Below are 16,490 nucleotides of genomic sequence, written 5' to 3'. Positions count from 1 at the left end.
GGGCCCGGGCTCTCCCGAGCGCTCCGCGCAGAGTAAGCGCCCCCCCCGCCGCCGGATCGGCCGACCGGGGCCGGAGGTTTCAATCGGCAGGGGACGGTGGGAGAGGCCTGTCGGCCTCCTCCGGTCTCCCCGTGAGATCTCGGCCCGGGACGCCCTCGTCTCAGTCGAGCAACCGATAAACGGTATCGGTCGAGCGCCCGCTCCGTGCGGGCCGCCGCGCTCGGCGTCTCAGCGCGGCGCTTTTCCGCGCGGCGAGCGCTCAGTCGACCCCGCCGACGGGTTCCAGTCCCCTCCGGCCGTAAGCCGGCCGCGGGCGAGGGAGGCGTCTACGATTCCGCCGTAGCGTCCGCCCCCGGGCGCTCGGCACGGCCCCCCGCCCACGGGGAGCGCTCGACAGATACCCCCGACGGATCGCATCCAACCGGCGGGGGATCGGTCCGTGGCTAAGGGCCCGCCCCGGTCCCCGACCGGCCCTCGCGCGTCCCGCGGCGGGAACTGCCCGCCGGCGGCTCCCCGTCCGGAATCCCCCTCCACTTCTCGATTGAGTCACCGGCGTTTACGAGAAGCCCTTTGACGGGGTCGGGAAATCCGTCGGCCCGGCCCTTTCGATACGAGAGTGATTATCTTCGGGTCGGAAACTCCGGAGGACGTTCCCGCTCCGAAACGGGTCCCGAGCCGAAACCACAAGCGGAAGGGGGGCGGGGCGGGGCTCGGAGTAGGCTCTCCTATCCAGTCGTTCGTATTCGTCGGGCGCTCGCCGTCTGCGGAGCGCCGCGCTGAGGGCTCGGGGAGTACCGTTCCTCCTCCGGACACCGGGAAACCCCTCTCCGTCCCGCCCTCTCCTTCCAAAAAGAGGCAAGTGACAGGTCTTTCCCCCGCGCTTCGCCCCGACGGCAGTGGGTCTGTGCACTTATAGGCAACGGGTGGATTCGTCCCTCCGTTCGGTCGTCTTTACTGAGCGTCCGCCGGGTGCCGGGCGCCGTGCCGAGCGCTCGGGGGAGGAGGACGGACAAGGAAGAGGCGCGTGCCCACGACGGGCTGCCGGTCTCGAGGGGGAGACGGACAGCGACGTGTACGAACGGAGAAGTGAATAAAGAAATGACAGCTATAAAGGGATAAATGCATTTGTGCAGTGGGGCGGGGAGGGAGGACGAATGAAGGAGCAAGTGAGAGCCGCGCAGAAGGGAGCGGGGGAGGAGGAGAGGAGGGCGTAGCCAGGGAGGGCTTCTTGGAGGAGCCGGGCCTCCGACGAGGCTCCGAAGACGGGGAGAGGAACGGTCTGGGGGGATTTGAGGAGGGAGGGCGGGCCGGAGGCGGGAGAGGCGAGACGGAGGCCCCGGGAGGAGGTCGGCGTCCGAGGAGCGAAGCCCGCGGGCCGGGCCGGAGTGGCGGAGCGGCGAGGCGGGAGGGGGCCGGCCCGTGGGCAACGGACGATGGGATGGTCGCGGGAGAAGGGGCGGGAAGGACAGCGAGGTGAGGGGGGGGAGGGAGGGACCGGCTCCCGTCTCCCAGGCCGACTCCGCCGGGGAGCCCCGGGCTTTCGAGACGGGACTCGCCCGAGACCTCGGGTCGACGCGAGGGGGTCCCCCGGGAGGAACGAGGCCGATCCCGCCTCGGAGACACGTCGTCCCGCTACCCCGCAACCGGCTGCCCGGCCGACCCGGCGGCGGACGGGAACTCCTCGCCGTCGGCCGGGCCCCCTCCCACCCCGCCCCTCCGTCTCCGAGCCGGCCCGCTCCGCCGACGCCGACCCGCCGGGCCTCCGTCTCGCGCCCTCCCTCCTCGGATCCGTCGGACGGCGCCTCTCCCCGCCGTCAGGGCCCAATCGGGAGCCCGCCTCCTCCGAGGGGCCTTCCTCGCCTCGGCCCTCCCGCCCCCTACTCCCTCTCCCTCCTGCGTCGCCTCGCGCCTCGTCCCGGATATTCAGGCCCGCGGCCCGCGAGACCCCCCCCCCCCGCCGCCTTCATTTATACCGACGCCACGTGCAGATTAAACGGGAGGCGGCGTGGCCTCGGGGCCAGAGGCCGGGTCTAGGGGTCAGGAGGGACCGGGTCCTGATCCCGGCTCCGCCGCGCGTCTCCCCGGCCGGGTCGCTCTACCTCTCCGGGCCCCGGTCCCCTCGTCTACGGAAACGGGGATCGGGACCTCGACGGCCGTCCCGACGCCCGGCGTCATCACCGTTGCTGGCCAACGGGAGGGGGGGACGCGCGCCCGGCCTCGCGGAGCACCGACCTTCCTCAGCATGTCGTTCTGCTCCACGTTGTTGATCTTCCCGAGGCTGATCTCGCCCTTCAGGGTGTACTCGAAGAATTTCCCGCTGACGTTGACGAGCAGCGTGGTGAAGGGCCGGGCCCCGGGAGAGCAGGCCAGGGGCTGCTCCCGGCTCCCGCTGGCCGGAAATCCGTACCTCAGGATCACCCCGACGATCAGGCCTGGAACCGGGGCGGGAACGAGGGAGAAGACGTCAGACGCCGACCGGGGGGGCGGGGACGGCGTCCAGGCGTTCGCCCCCAAAACACCTCTGGGCTCCCGGCGGGAGGCGGGACGGCGGAGCGGAGCCCGGGGCCGGGAGGCGGAGGGTCGCGGGTTCTGATCTCCGCCTGCCGTGCGACCCCGGGCGACTCCCTCCGCCTCTCTGGGCCTCGGTCACCTCATCCGGAGCATGGGGGCGGAGACCGTCGGCCCCACGGGGGACGGGGACCGTGTCCGACCCGATCGGTTCCTATCTGCCCCAGCGATTAGCACGGTGCCCGGCCCACGGTCGGCGTTCAACGGATACCGTTTAAGAAGAAGGACGGGGCTGCCCTTCGAACCCTCCCTTAACCGGAGAGTGGCGAAAATTGCCCGGCGGCGGCGGCGGCGGCGGTATTTATTGGGCGCTGACTACACGCACGGCCCTGAAATAAGCGGTCGGGAGGGCAGAGGATGAGGGGGTTGGGAGACGCGTTCCCGGCCCAAAATGAGCTTACGGTCTAGCGGTTAGATAGACGTCATCTCCGTTAAGCATTTGGGAAAGGAATAATTATGAATAATGATATTTACGGAAGAGTTATTACGGGCCGAGCGCTGCACTAAGCAATAGCAGGCTTATCGCTGTTCACGACGATGGCATTTAGGAGATACCCTCGGCCAAGCGCCGCGCTAAGCGCCGGGGTCGGTACCAGATCATCGTCGCGGGGCTCGCCGTCTAGGTGAGCGGGCGCCGGATCCCCGTTTTACGGACCGAGGCCTGGAGAGGCGAAGTGACAAGGTCACACGGCAAGTAGGTGACCGAGCCGGGATCAGAACCCAGGTCCCGAGCCCCCTGCTCATCCAAGAGATAACGGGGGGCGGACCTGGGCATCCGGGACCGTGCCTCGTTGAGGAGAGGCGTCCCTCCGGCACCCCCGGGTCGTTCGATCCCTCGGTCGCCTGGATCCGAGCGCTGAGCCGAGCCATCGGGAGAGCGCCGACTGAGCGGTCGCCGCGTGCGGAGCACCGGGAGAGAGCCCACCGCGCGGGCCGTCCACGGGGCCCGGCCGAACCCGCCGCTGCTTACGGCTCCCGGGATTCCGCCCGACCTACTTCCCGGCGACCTCTCCTCCCGGCAGAGGCCCGGGGAATCTGCGGGGAGCCCTTCCGCTGCACCAAACTAGCCAAGCCGGCCCAAAAAACCAAACCAGACCCCCAAGCGTCAACTTCCGTCTTCTCCGTCACCCCGCGGGGCGGGAGCCCGGGGAGAAGGGAGGCCGAAATCTCCGGGCCTGACCCGCTGAATGTCTGCGGAGGGAGGCGTGAGCCCGCGGCGGGGAGGAGATGCGTCTGTCAATTGTGGCCGTGTCGTCTCCCGGGCGGTCGGCACAGCGTCCCGCACACGGCGGGCGCCGGAGGAATACGGCCCAAGGAAGGGAGGGCCCTCGGGGTCGGGAGGCGGCACGGGTCACCGGAGGGCCGTCCGTCCGCAGGCAGGGTAGCGTGTCCTATCTTCATTCTATTTATCGCCCTCGATTCGATTTATCGCCACCGTTCCCGTCCGTCCGTCTCCCCCGATTAGACCGCGCGCCCGTCAGTGGGCAGGGACCGTCTCTATCCGTCACCGACTTGTCCATTCCGAGCGCTTAGTACAGTGCTCTGCACACAGTAAGCGCTCCATAAATATTATTGAGTGAATCGAACACGGTAAACTCGGGGAAACAGCGTGGCCTCGCGGGGGGAGCCCGAGGACCTGGGGTCTGATCCCGGCTCCGCCGCTTCTCCGCTGGGTGGCCTCGGGCCGGTCGCTTCACCTCTCTGGGCCTCGGTCTCCTCGACTGCGGGGACTCCGTACCCGCTCTCCCTCCTACTCCGACTGAGAGCCGGACCCCACGGTGGGACGGGGACTGCGTCTGGCCCGATGAGCTCGTATCTCCCCCGGCGCCCGGCGCTCAGGACAGTGCCCGGTACCTATTAAGCGCTTAACGGAGACCATTTTACCAAAGAAAAAGGCAGGAAAAAAGAAGTTCCCGCTGCTAGAAGCTCCTGTGCGCAAAACGAAACCCCGGCCCCCGGGTTTTAATCCCGGCTCGGCCCCCTTGCCTGCCGGGTGACCCTGGACAAGTCACTTCACTCCTCTGTGCCTCAGTTACCGCCTCTGTAAAATGGAGATTGAGACCGTGAGCCCCACGTGGGGCGGGGACCGTGTCCGAGCCGATCACCTTTTACCTACCCCGGCCCGTTACCCCAGCTAGGGGTGTTGACGGACATGTTCCCTGCCCGGGAGAAGCTGATTATTTCAAGTGTTTCACACCCACCACGTACTTCGGGTCTCCCGGAGGTGACGCGGCTCAATCTGTCCCGTCGGTGGAGCGCGTATCACGTGCGGAGCGCTCCACTGAAGCAGTTGGGAGAGGACGATACGGCGCTCGTTCATTCATTCTGTCGTATTTATCGAGCGCTCGTCGTGTGCAGAGCACTCTGCTGAGCGCTTGGAATGGACAGTTCGGCAACCTAGAGGAGGAGACGGTCTTCTGGGAGACGCTGGGAATCTCTAACGTAACATGGGCACCTGTTACGCGCTTACCGTGTGCAGAGCACTGTCCTAAGCGCTGGGGGTGATACGGGGTGATCAGGTCGTCCCACGTGAGGCTCACAGTTAATCCCCGTTTTACAGATGAGGGTAACTGAGGTACAGAGAAGTGACTCGCCCACGGTCACGCAGCTGACGAGTGGCAGAGCCGGGAGTCGAACCCGTGACCTCTGACTCCCAAGGCCGGGGCTCTTTCCACCGAGCCAATGGGGATGAAATCCCCGTCCTCCCTCCCCCTTGGGCTGTGAACCCCCTGTGGGACGGGGACTCCGTCGGCCCGATTAGCTTGCGACAACCCCGGCGCTCGGTACGGTGCTCGGCACCTAGTAAGTGCTCAACAGACGCCACGTTCCTTTCGACTACTGTTTTTACGGTCGGTTGGCTTCGGACGATGCGGTTTCAGAACGCGGAGTCCCCCGTGCCCGGGGGGGGCGGGGGGGCGGACCGGAGATCACGGACTGAAGGAAAACGAACAGCCTGACCACAGTTTGGGAAAACTGCCTTTCTTTGGATTGAAACCAAGCCCGTTTAATTGGAAGGACACCGGGGCAGGATAAAATCGCAGCAGAGTGGAATCATCCCATCACGGGGACGGAACCTGGATCCATTCTCCTCATTCACCCTCAGCCCCACGGCATTTCTGTCCGTATCCGGCATTTATTTATTACACATTAACGTCCGTCTCCCCCCTAGACCGTCAGCTCGTCGTGGGCCGGGATCGTGCCTACGATTCCCTTACGCCGCACTCCCCTAGGCGCCGAGAACGGCGCCCCGCACGCTCCGCTCACTAAATACGGTCGACTGATGGATGGGTGGGAGTTCGGGAGACCCACGTGGGGCGTCTCGAACCTCAAGGGTCAAAGAAAATAAGCGCCCCGGACCACGTGATCTTAGAGAAAGATCGCCCGTGCCTCCTAGGCGCTCGCTTAGGGTTATTTACCGACCTCGTCCGCGTTGTCACGATCCCGCGACGGAGGAGACTGCAGTTTTCCCATCCTCTTAACGCTAGGACCCCTCGGGGAATCCACCCTTAAGGCCGCGGCCCGCTTTGGATATCCGAGCGGCTGGATAATCCTCCTCCATCCGGACAGCGGGAGGGTCAGACTCTCTTCGCGCTTCGGGATCGCTGCGTTTTTTCCCCGAAATTCACACTCCCCCCCCAGCCCGTTTCTCTCATTTCCGAAGATCTGACCCTCCCGTCATTTCGGAGACAGGACGGGTGAGGCTACGGGAGGCTCAGGATGGATAAAGCATCTGGGCGGGAGAGGCGAAGACCCCTTCGGGCTCCCGGAATTATATTTTTTTTTTTGCCACTTGCTAAGCGCTTACTGCGTTAGGGCCCGGGGTGGACAGAAGCCGATCGGGCTCCCACTCTTAATCCCCACAGGTGCCGGAAAGGAGGCCCGGAGAGGTGAGGTGACTTGGCTGAGGTCACACAGCGGACAGCTTTTCCGTTTGTGTGTCTGTTGAGCGCTTACCGTGCACCAGGCACTACAAGAGGGAAGCCGTGGGGTAGTGAAGCGACTTGTCCGAGGTCACACGGCAGACAAGCGGCGGAGGCGGGATCAGAAGCCAGGTCCTCCGACTCCGAGGCCACGCCGGTCCCCGGGGGGGGGGGGGGGGGGGGCGGTCGGTCAGCGGCTCGGGGAGAGACTGATAACCGTGGCGGATACGCAGCGCTGTTCTGAGCGCCGGGGGCCTTACGGGATGACCGGTCCGGTCCCTGTCCCGCCTGGGGCCCTCGGCCTTCGTCCCCATTTTACCGACGAGGTGACCGAGGCCCGGAGAAGCGAAGTCAGCCCGAGGTCACGCACGGCAGGCAGGTGGCGGAGCGGGGATTAGAACCCGTGACCTTCGCCCGCGCGCTTCGCTCCTCCGCCTGGGCCTCCGTCTCGTCTCTCTCGCCCGCGTCCCGCCTCCTCCGGCCCCGATCGCCCTCCCCTCTTCCGCGGCCTTATTAAACGCTCGCCTCCTCCGGGGGGCCTTCCCCGACTAAGCCCTCGTTTCCTCTTCTCCCGCTCCCTTTCTCTGTCACGCTTGCGGTTGAATTTATCCCCTCGAACCCCCCCGGCCCGCGGCCCCCCGAAGACGTAATCCTTTATCTGTCGCCCCTCTGGACTGTCAGCTGCTCGTGGACGGGGAACCTATCTACCACCACTGTCCCTCCGCAGTCCCCCGGGAACACTGAGCGCTCAGTAAATACGACCGAAGGATCGATTCACTGCAGTCTCGGGGCCGACACCGTCCTCCTTTCCCGACGAGACGTTCCCGCGTTAAATATTTACCAAGTTTCGGGTTTTGCTTCGTCCACTTTCCACTCTTCTTACCCCGGCGCTTAGAAGAGCGCTCGGCACGTAGTAAATGCTTAACAGATACCGTCGTTATCGTTATTCTTATCATTAATAATCCCCAGGAAGCACTCCGATAGCCTGTGCTGGCGAGCCCTCGCCCGCCTCACAGATTTGAAGTTTACAAACCTCACCGGCTCTGCCCGTCAGCGATCGCTCCGTAATAATAAAGATGACCGGGTTACGGTCGGGCGCCCGTTACGTGCCGAGCGCCGTCCTAAGCGCTGGGGGAGGCTCAGGCCCCACGTGGGGCTCCGGGTCTCGGGAGGAGGGAGAACAGGTATCGGGTTCCCGTTTCTCCCGTGGGGTGACCGAGGCCCGGGGAAGTTGAGCCACTTGACCCAGGTCCCGCAGCAGGCGGGCGGCGGAGCCGGGATTGATATCCGGGGCTTCCGACTCCCGGGCCCGGCCTCTTTGCACCGGGCCTGCGCTAGATGGTGATTATCGCGCGCTCACTATGCGCGGAGCACTGTCCTGACCGTTTGGAGAGTGCGACGCTTTCCCTGGGCCTCTGTGACCTCATCTGTAAAATGTGGTTTAAGAGCGTGAGCCCCACACGGGACGGGGACTGCGTCCAACCTCTGCCTACCCCGGCGCCCGGTACGGTGCCTGGAACGTCATAAGCGCTTAAATACCTTAATTATTATCATTATTACAAAATACCAGGGAGACACAGGCCCTGCCCACGAGAGCTTACAGTCTGGAGGAGGAGACAGACATTAATAGAAATAAATTCGAGGTGACATTAATAGAGAGAAATTACAGGTGCCTTCCTAAGGCTTCGGTCTCCAGAAGGGCAAATGACTTCGATTAGCATATTTTGGACACCCTGTCGGGGGGGACCGAGAGCGCCCTGCACCCGGTAAGCGCCCGATAAATAATGAACGAGCGACTACTATCATCATCGTCGCAGAGGCCGGGCTCTCCCTCAGTCCCGACGTGGATCCGATTCGCTTCTGTCCAGCCCAGAGCTTAGTACGGTGCCTGGCCCGTAGTAAGCGCTTCACGGACACCAGAATAATGATGATTCTCCGGAGAAGACACTGACGCTAGGAAAAGGACGAGGCAGCCCGGCGGCTGGAGGAGACGAGGAGAGCGGAAGCGCCCGTAGAACGGTCACGGAAGAAGACGGGACGTCCCGGAGAAAATGCCGCCGCGGAGTCGCTGGGAACGGGAAACCACTCGACGACACTTGGTGGTGATGATGAATACCTGAGTGCCGTGGGGTTCTTTCCACAGATCCCGGGGCTCGTTTACGTCGTGACCCAGTTCCAACCCCCCCGGTGAGATATCTGGCGGGGTGGGGGGCACCTATCCTGTCGGAATCTGTCCCGGAATCGGGCCCCCTTTGCTTCCGGCAGGACACCCGATCTCAAAGCACCGGTTTTTTTTTTTTTTGACTCTTCCTAAAAACAAAGCCCTTCACTCCGCGGAACATCCGATTATTCATCCCCTTAGCCGCTCCTCTGTTCCAGCACAAACACGCCACCGCAAAATATTGCCGGCGAAACAGCCCAGACAGTCCTCTCATTCATAAAAACCGAAGTCAATCGTTCTGACTTCTCCATATCCCGCTCCGGCGATGAACGCGAGGTTCTCTTCCCCGCCGCCGTCCGCCCTTGGGCAGAAAGCGGGCGAACGCCGTCGGAATTCAAGAGGAGCGGGTGGGTCCGCGCGTCGATTTCCGCAGTCCTCCGTCCGCTCGGGAAATGGCAACTGTGAAGACCGGCGCTATGAACCTTTCTAGCCCTTTATCTTTAATTCCTGGATTTTAAAACGGCCCCACGAGTGAGATGTCATTCCTAACAGTAACGATAACGGGATCTGTGAGGCGCTTGCCGTGTGCCAGGCACTGTTCTAAGCACCGGGGTGGATGGGAGATAATCGGGTCGGACACGGCCCCGATCCCCATTTTCCGGATGGTCTTCCGCCCGGGGTCACGCGCCAGACGCGTGGCGGGCGGCGGGATCGGAACCCATGACCTTCGAAAAGACCGATCCGACGCGAGCCCGGCTGTGGGCGGGAACGCGTCTGCTTGTGGCCCCGCTGTCCCCTCCCAAGCGCCCGGCACAGTGCTCTGCACGCAGTAAGCGCTCAACAGAGACGACCGAGAATGACCGAGTGAACGAACGCTATTCCCGCCCACGAGGAGCTTCCGGTCTAGTGCGGAAGACAGACGCCAAAATAAATGGCAGACGGGGGGAAGGGAAGAAGAATTATTATTATAACTGCTCCATTATATATCACCCAGAGGAGCAGCACGGCCTAGCGGCAAGAGCCCGGACTCGGGAGTCCGAGGTCGTGGGTTCCGATCCCGACTCCGCCACCCGCCTGCTGTGTGACCCTTGGACCAGTCACCTCACTCCTCCGTGCCTCAGTTCCCTCATCTGCAGAACGGGGACCGAGCCTGCGAGCCCCGCGTGGGACAATCGGATGACCCCGCATCTACCCCGGCGCTCAGAACGCTGCTCGGCACCTAGTAGGCGCGTAGTAAATACCGTAATTATCACTGTTATTAATGAGCGTGTCGTGTGCGCCATCTCACGTGCACCGACCCGGAGAAGAGCAGCGTAAAGAGATGAGAGAGAGCCAGGAGGAAGCCCGCGTGGGGTGCTTATAAATACCCCGGCGCTAAATGCGGCAGGAGCAAAATCTGATGGAGGAAACGGACCTCACCCACGAGGACAGAGCAAATGGGGCGCAATCTGCTCGCCACCCGCCCCGACCCAAACTCTCGCTGTCGACGCTACCGGGCGAGGTGGGATCCCACCCCGATCAGCGCCAACCGGGCTCTCCTCTCCCCGAACGGCCGATCCACGGAGAAATAAGAGCAGGAATCACGCTGTCTGTTGGGCGGTCGGTCCGGGCCGGGCACCTTACCGGGCGCCGGCCGGGGCACGCGTCGACCGCCTCGGCTGCGCCGTGTACGGCAAGCGCTGGCTGAATCCCGCCGACGGACTGACCGAGGGATCGGCCCGACCCGGAGAAAACGGTCGCGTCTGAAGGCCCGGGACTCCGAGTCCTCCGGGTTGAGAGAAGAACAATCCGGCCGGCGGGGAGGCCAACCGTCTCTCGCCCCCTGGGAAGCAGGCCGGTGGGCGGGTGGTTTATCCTGCTTCTACAGTTTACGGCGCCGATCACGGTATCCGCGGACCGTCCTCTACGCCCGCCAGAAGGCCGGCGGGAGCCTTCCGTCCGGCGGGGCCGGGTCGTACCGCGGCGAGGACGAGGCTGCCCCGTGGGGATTTGAAAATAAGAATAAGCTCGCGGTTCCCTCGGCCCCGGCGGGGGCGGTCCCCCGGATCGGACTCCGGCGGCCCCAGGTCGGGAGGACAGAGGTAACCCAGAGCTAAATAGCGTACGAAGTCCGAAACCCGCAGGATCTGAAATCCCGCGCCTCCGTGCGCCGGGGGGGGGGGGGGGGGGGGCCCAGAAGATCCGACCCGAGCCGGTGACCGCGGAATAGGGTGGCTATTTTTTCCCCGCTCGAGCCCCGTCTCGGATTATCGCCGAGATCGGTGGCGTTTATTGAGCGTCCACCCCGCGCAGAGCGCTGCGCTAAGGAGAGGACCGCCCGACAGCGCCAGCAGACCCGTGGGCTGCCCTCAGGGAACGTACAGGCTCGACTGCCGCGTCCTAAAGATCTGATGGCCTTTCCGGCTTGTGGGAATGAGGTCTGTAGTCAGCGCCAGGAGGGTCGGGGGTGTGGGCGGAGAGACAGACGAGGGAGAGAGACAGGGAGCGAGTGTCCATCACCCGGCCCCCTCCTACCTCACCTCCCTTCTCTCCTTGTCCGGCCCGGCCCACACGCTCCGCTCCTCGGCCGCTCACCTCCTCACGGTCCCCCGTTCGCGCCCGTCCCGCCGTCGACCCCCGGCCCACGTCCCACCGCCGGCCCGGAACGCCCTCCCTCCTCCCCTCCGCCGGACTGGCCCTCTTCCCCTCTCCGAAGCCCCACCGAGAGCTCCCCTCCTCCAGGAGGCCTTCCCGCACCGAGCCCCCCTTTTCCTCCTCCCCTCCCCGTCGCCCCGACTCCCTCCCTCTGCTCTACCCCGCTCCCCGGCCCACGGCGCTTGTGTCCGTGCATCCACGTTTATTATTCTCTTTATTTTAAAGTTGTGCGCATATCTCCGATTCTATTTATATCGATGCTATCGATGCCCGTCTACTTGTACTGTTCCGTCGTCTGGCTCCCCGTTCTAATAACGTGGGTATCCGTTAAGCGCTCGCTAGGTGCCGAGCGCCGTTCTAAGCGCTGGGGGAGAAACAGGGTAATCGGGTTGTCCCACGTGGGGCTCACACGCTTTTACTCCCCATTTTACAGATGAGGGAACCGAGGCACCGAGAAGTCAAGTGACACGCCCACAGTCCCGGGGGTCGAACTCATGACCTCTGACTCCGAAGCCCAGGCTCTTTCCACTGAGCCACGCCGCTTCTCAGACCGTCGCTCTAGACCGGTTCTAGACCGTCGGTGGGTAGGGATTGGCCCTAGCCGTTGCCGAACCGTACTTTCCAAGCGCTCGGTACGGTGCTCTGCACACAGTAAGCGCTCAGTAAATACGTCTGAGTGAATGAACGAGACAGACGGAGAGAAGAGACAGGGAGAGACAGAAAGGGGAGAGTGAGAGATGCGGAGAGAGAGACGGGGCGTGAGACAGAGAGGGGGAGAGACGGGGAAGAGAGAGACGGGGAGAGAGAGGGGGGGGGAGAGACAGAGCGGGGGAGAGATGGGGAAGAGAGAGACGGGGAGAGAGACAGAAAGGGGGAGAGATGGGGAGAGAGAGACGGGGGAAGAGACACAGAGGGGGGAGAGAGACAGGGAGGGAGAGAGACGGGGAAAGAGAGAAGGGAGAGAGAGACAGAGACAGGGAGGGGGAGAGAGAAAGAGGAGGGAGACAAGGAGGGAGAGATGGGGAAGAGAGAAAGAGAGGGGAAGAGTCGGGGAGAGAGATGGGGAGAGAGACAGAAAGGGGGGAGAGAGACAGGGAGCGGGAGAGAGACGGGGGAGATAGAGACAGTAAGGGGAGAGAGACAGGGAGGAGGAGATAGAGACAGGGGAGGGAGAGAAGAAAAGGCCGGGGGGAGAGGGAGACGAGGAGGGCGAGAGATGGGGAAGAGAGACGGGGAGGGAGAGAGGGAGCCAGGCGGGGAGCCCGGCTGCCGGGAGAAGCGAAACTCCCGGATTAAAGCCGCCCGCACGGCGCGGGACCTCAGCACCGGCCCAGCGGCGGGAGGACACCGGATTTCACAGGCCCGACCTCTCGCCGGGACCCCCCCCCGGTCGGCGGGCGGAGCGGAACCCGCGGAGAAGGCGGCCGTTCCTCAGAGAGGGGCCCGGTCTCCGCCCCGTGAGCGCGGGGACGGTCGAGGGGAGCCGGCCGAGGCAGCCCGACTCGGACGCCCCCCGCGGGGTGCGCATCGCCTCAGGACGCCGACGGCCCGAGGGAACCGTCGCTCCGTCGTCCGCCCCGTCTCTTCCTCCTCTGCCAGTTGGCCGGGCGGACATCTTAGGCCCCGGCGGAGCAGGCGGGGGGTCTCGGCGGCTTTAGGGTCGAAGGTCTTCACCACGCCCCCCCGCCCCCCGCGCACGGGGCGGACGTCCGTCCCGAGGGGCCCTGGCCCCGGGGAGGGATCGGAAGGAGAGCGCGCTCCCGTTCTCCCCCGCCGCCGACGGCTCGGGACGCGCTCGGATTTCTCTGCAGTCTCTGCCGCATCGCCCATTAATTCCGCCAGAGCGGGGTGGAGCTGGCGGGGGGACGCTCGGCCCGAGCACGTAAAGGAGACCTCCGCCGGGCGGGCCCCGAGCCGGCCCGGCGACACGCGAGACACACGAGGACGGGACCCAGAAGGTCGTGGGTCCCGATCCCCGACCCCGGTCCCCGTCCGCTTCGCTTGGAGAAGCGGCGTGGCTGAGTGGAGAGGGCCCGGGCTTGGGAGGCGGGGGTCGTGGGTCCCGATCCCGGCTCCGCCACCGGTCAGCCCCGTGACGCCGGGCAAGTCGCCTCGCTTCTCCGGGCCTCGGCTCCCTCCTCCGTAACGCGGGGATGAAGACCGCGAGCCCCCGCGTGCGACAACCCGATAACCTTCCATCTCCCCCAGCGCTTCCAACGGTGCTCGGCACGTAGCGAGCGCTTAACGGAAACCATCGTCCTCGTCATCCGCTCCTCCGGGCCTCGGTCTCCTCATCCGGAAAAGGGGGAGGAACACCAGGAGCCCCACGTGGGACGGGGGTCCGTCTCCAACCTGATGAGCGTGGATCTTCCCCGGCGTTCGGTACGGCGCCTGGCACGTCGGGAGCGCTGAGCAGTTTTTTTTTTTAAATAGCCACGGGGACTTTCAGGTATCTTCCCGGGCTGAGAGAAATCTTCCCAAGCCCCCATCCGGGCTGAGTGGTTCCCGGACTGTCCGGGAACCATCGACGAGACTATACACCGGGTGCGGACCACTGTACTGAGCGCTCGGGAGAGGACGGTACAACGTGGACTGGCTCCAACCCGACTCCCTCCCATCTACCCGATGCTTGGTTCAGTTCCTGACGCGTAGTAAGCACTCAATAAACACTATCAAAAAAAAACAGACAAGCACAACGTCCCCTCCTCCTCCTCGCCTAACAGACAGCATTAAAAGAGACGAGCAAACTATCCTAACCTCTTTCCAGCCCGACAAATAGCACTAAAGTAAAAGGGAAAACACCCCCCAAATTCTCTCCTCCTCGCCTAAGCCCTCAGGCAGCCTGACATTCGAGAAACAACTTTTCCAAAAATAGCCACTGACCAATCGAGCAATCTATCCAACGGTGTTTCCCGAGCGCTGTACCGAGCGCCTGGGAGAGGACGACGGAACGAGAGGACAGACACGCTCCCCGCCCACGACAGCCGTGGGGCGAGGTTGCCCGGGGTCTCCCGGCCGGCAGATTCGAACCCAGGCCCTCTGACTCCCAGGCCCGGCCTCCCCCCCCCCCCCCCCCCAGGCCCCGCCGCCCCGGGTCGATCGATCGGCCGGCCCGGCTCACCGCCGACGGAGTCGCGGGTCGACGACCGGCCCCCGGGGGGATCCGTTAGGCGTTTACTACGTAGACACGGGCCACCGTGGGGTCGGACCCCAGTCCTCATCCCAAGTGGGGCTGGCGGCCTTCATCCCCTCGTTACGGAGGAGGGGACCGAGGCCCGGGGAGGCGAACGGAGGCCACCGTCCGCGTTAGGCGCTCACCGTGCGCCGGGCCCCGTACCGAGCGCCGGGGCGGATACAGGCGAACGGAGCCGGACACGGCCCCCGCCCCCCGCGGGGCTCACGGTCTCCTCGGGCAAGCGGGGCGACCCGCCCGAGGTCGCCCCGCGGACAAGCGGCGGAGCCGGGACGAGCGCCCAGGTCCCTGGACCGTGAGCTCCCCGCGGGCAGGGAACGGGGTCCGTCCGTCGACGTCTCGTCCGCTCCCACGGCGTCTCGCGCCCCGTTGAGCGCCCGGGACGACCGGAACGGGGGGACGAGAACGAACGGACGAAACGAGCCGAGACCGTCAGCTCACGGCGGGGCGGGGGAGGCGGCCACCGAACCCGCCCGCCGAGCGCTATCGGCGGGTCCGTCCCTCGCGGCCGGCGCTCGGTAAGTACCACTGAAGGAAGACGGCGCTCTGCGGGCGGTAGGCGCTCAATGAGTACCACCCGTCGGTCCAGGGGGAGACGCTCCCGCCCCATCCCCGGTCCGGCCCGCCCGGGGTCCCCCGAGGCCCCCCGGCCCCCGAAGCCGCGCGGAGGCCCGGGGTCCGGGGATGCCCGGGGGCGGCGGGTCCGGCGGCGGCACGCGGCGGGCCCTTCCCGTGCGCCGAACGCCCTGCCGGGCGCCGGGCCCGATCCGCCGGGATCAGCGGGCGCCCCGAACCCGTCGGGGGTCCCGCCGGTCCCGCGCCCGGTCCCCCCGGATTCCTCTCCCCACCGGGCCCGGGCTCCGGCCCTCGGGGCGAGCGGGCTAGCCGTGCGTCGCCTCGCCGTCGGTGCCGCCAACTCTCACCGTGTGAGGGCGGGGCACCGGGCGGCTCTCAAATACCAGTCGGGGAGGATCCGCCCCCGAAATAAAAACAGCCGCACCCCCGGGGAGGAGGGGGAGAGGACGGGGACAGGCAAGACCCCCCCCCCCCCCCCCCCGGCCCGGGGCGGGTTCATCGAGGGGCGTCGGACACACACCCGGGCTGAGCGCGGATCACGGGGGGCTCGGGGGTGGGGGGCTCGCCGGGGGTCCCGGGACGAGGGAGGGGCCGATCATCGCGCCGATCTCGGGTCACGGCCTAGGCTAGAGGGGTCCCCGAGCGGGAGTAGGGGGGTCTCCGCAGCGATGCCGGGTCACGGCCTGGGCCCGGAGGGGTCCCGGGACAGGGGTGGGGGGTCTCCGCACCGCTCCCGGGCCGAGGCGTGGGCCTGGGGGGGGGGGGGGGGGGGGTCCCCGCGCTGACCGTAGATCATGGCGAGTCCGGTCTCGTGGAGGAAGCGGGCGCGGCGGTGCTTGAAGAGCCAGATGGTGAGGATGGTGAGGGTGAGCAGCAGGATGAAGGTGAGCAGGCTGGCGCTGTCCTGCCGGTGGCTCTCCTCCGCCTCCCGCTCGGCCGCCAGCTCCCCCGCGCCCCCCGCCGCCCCCGGCCCCGATCCCGAGCGGGAGGAGGACCACCACCACGACGACGACGACGACGACGACGACGACGACGACGAGGACGGGGAGGCCGGGGCGGCCCCCGGGGCCGGAGGCTCCATGGCCCCGCACAAGGGCGCCCTGCGCGGCCCGCACACACCCACCCACCCGCGGCGCCCGGGCCTGCGCTCCCCCCGACGCGCTCCGCCCTCCGACCTAAGCGCTCCTCCTACGCCCGCCCTCCCTCCGTCCCCGAACTCCTCCCTCCCTCCCTCCCTCCCTCCCTCCCTCCCTCCTCTGCTCTCGTCTCCTCTGCACTGCCTCGCCTCTCCTTCCTCTCTCCTCATTCTCCCCTCCTTCTTCCACTCCCTCCTCTCCTTCTTTCTCTCCTTCCTCTCCTTCTTCCTCTCCCCTCACTCTCCTTCTTCCTCTCCTCCTTCTCTCCTTCTTCCTCTCCCCTCACTCTCCGCTCCTTCCTC

General features: G+C 65.7%; 1 protein-coding gene across 2 annotated transcripts in view; it reads right to left on the bottom strand.

Moving 5' to 3' along the window:
• Window positions 1–16,196, bottom strand: part of SLC9A7 (solute carrier family 9 member A7) — a 35,338-nt gene extending 19,142 nt beyond the window's left edge. For both annotated transcript variants that reach the window (XM_029079969.2, XM_029079970.2), the window contains exons 1-2: window positions 15,839–16,196; window positions 2,233–2,432 (exon numbers count right to left, since the gene is read on the bottom strand). In XM_029079969.2, coding sequence (XP_028935802.1) covers window positions 2,233–2,432; window positions 15,839–16,133 — 495 coding nt within the window. In that variant the 5' untranslated portion in view covers window positions 16,134–16,196. The remainder of the gene's footprint in view (window positions 1–2,232; window positions 2,433–15,838) is intronic.
• Between the last annotated feature and the right edge of the window lie 294 nt (window positions 16,197–16,490).

This window comes from Ornithorhynchus anatinus, chromosome 15 (genome assembly GCF_004115215.2).
Source record: "Ornithorhynchus anatinus isolate Pmale09 chromosome 15, mOrnAna1.pri.v4, whole genome shotgun sequence".
Lineage (NCBI taxonomy): Eukaryota > Metazoa > Chordata > Mammalia > Monotremata > Ornithorhynchidae > Ornithorhynchus > Ornithorhynchus anatinus.
This window is presented reverse-complemented; position numbering and strand designations above follow the sequence as displayed.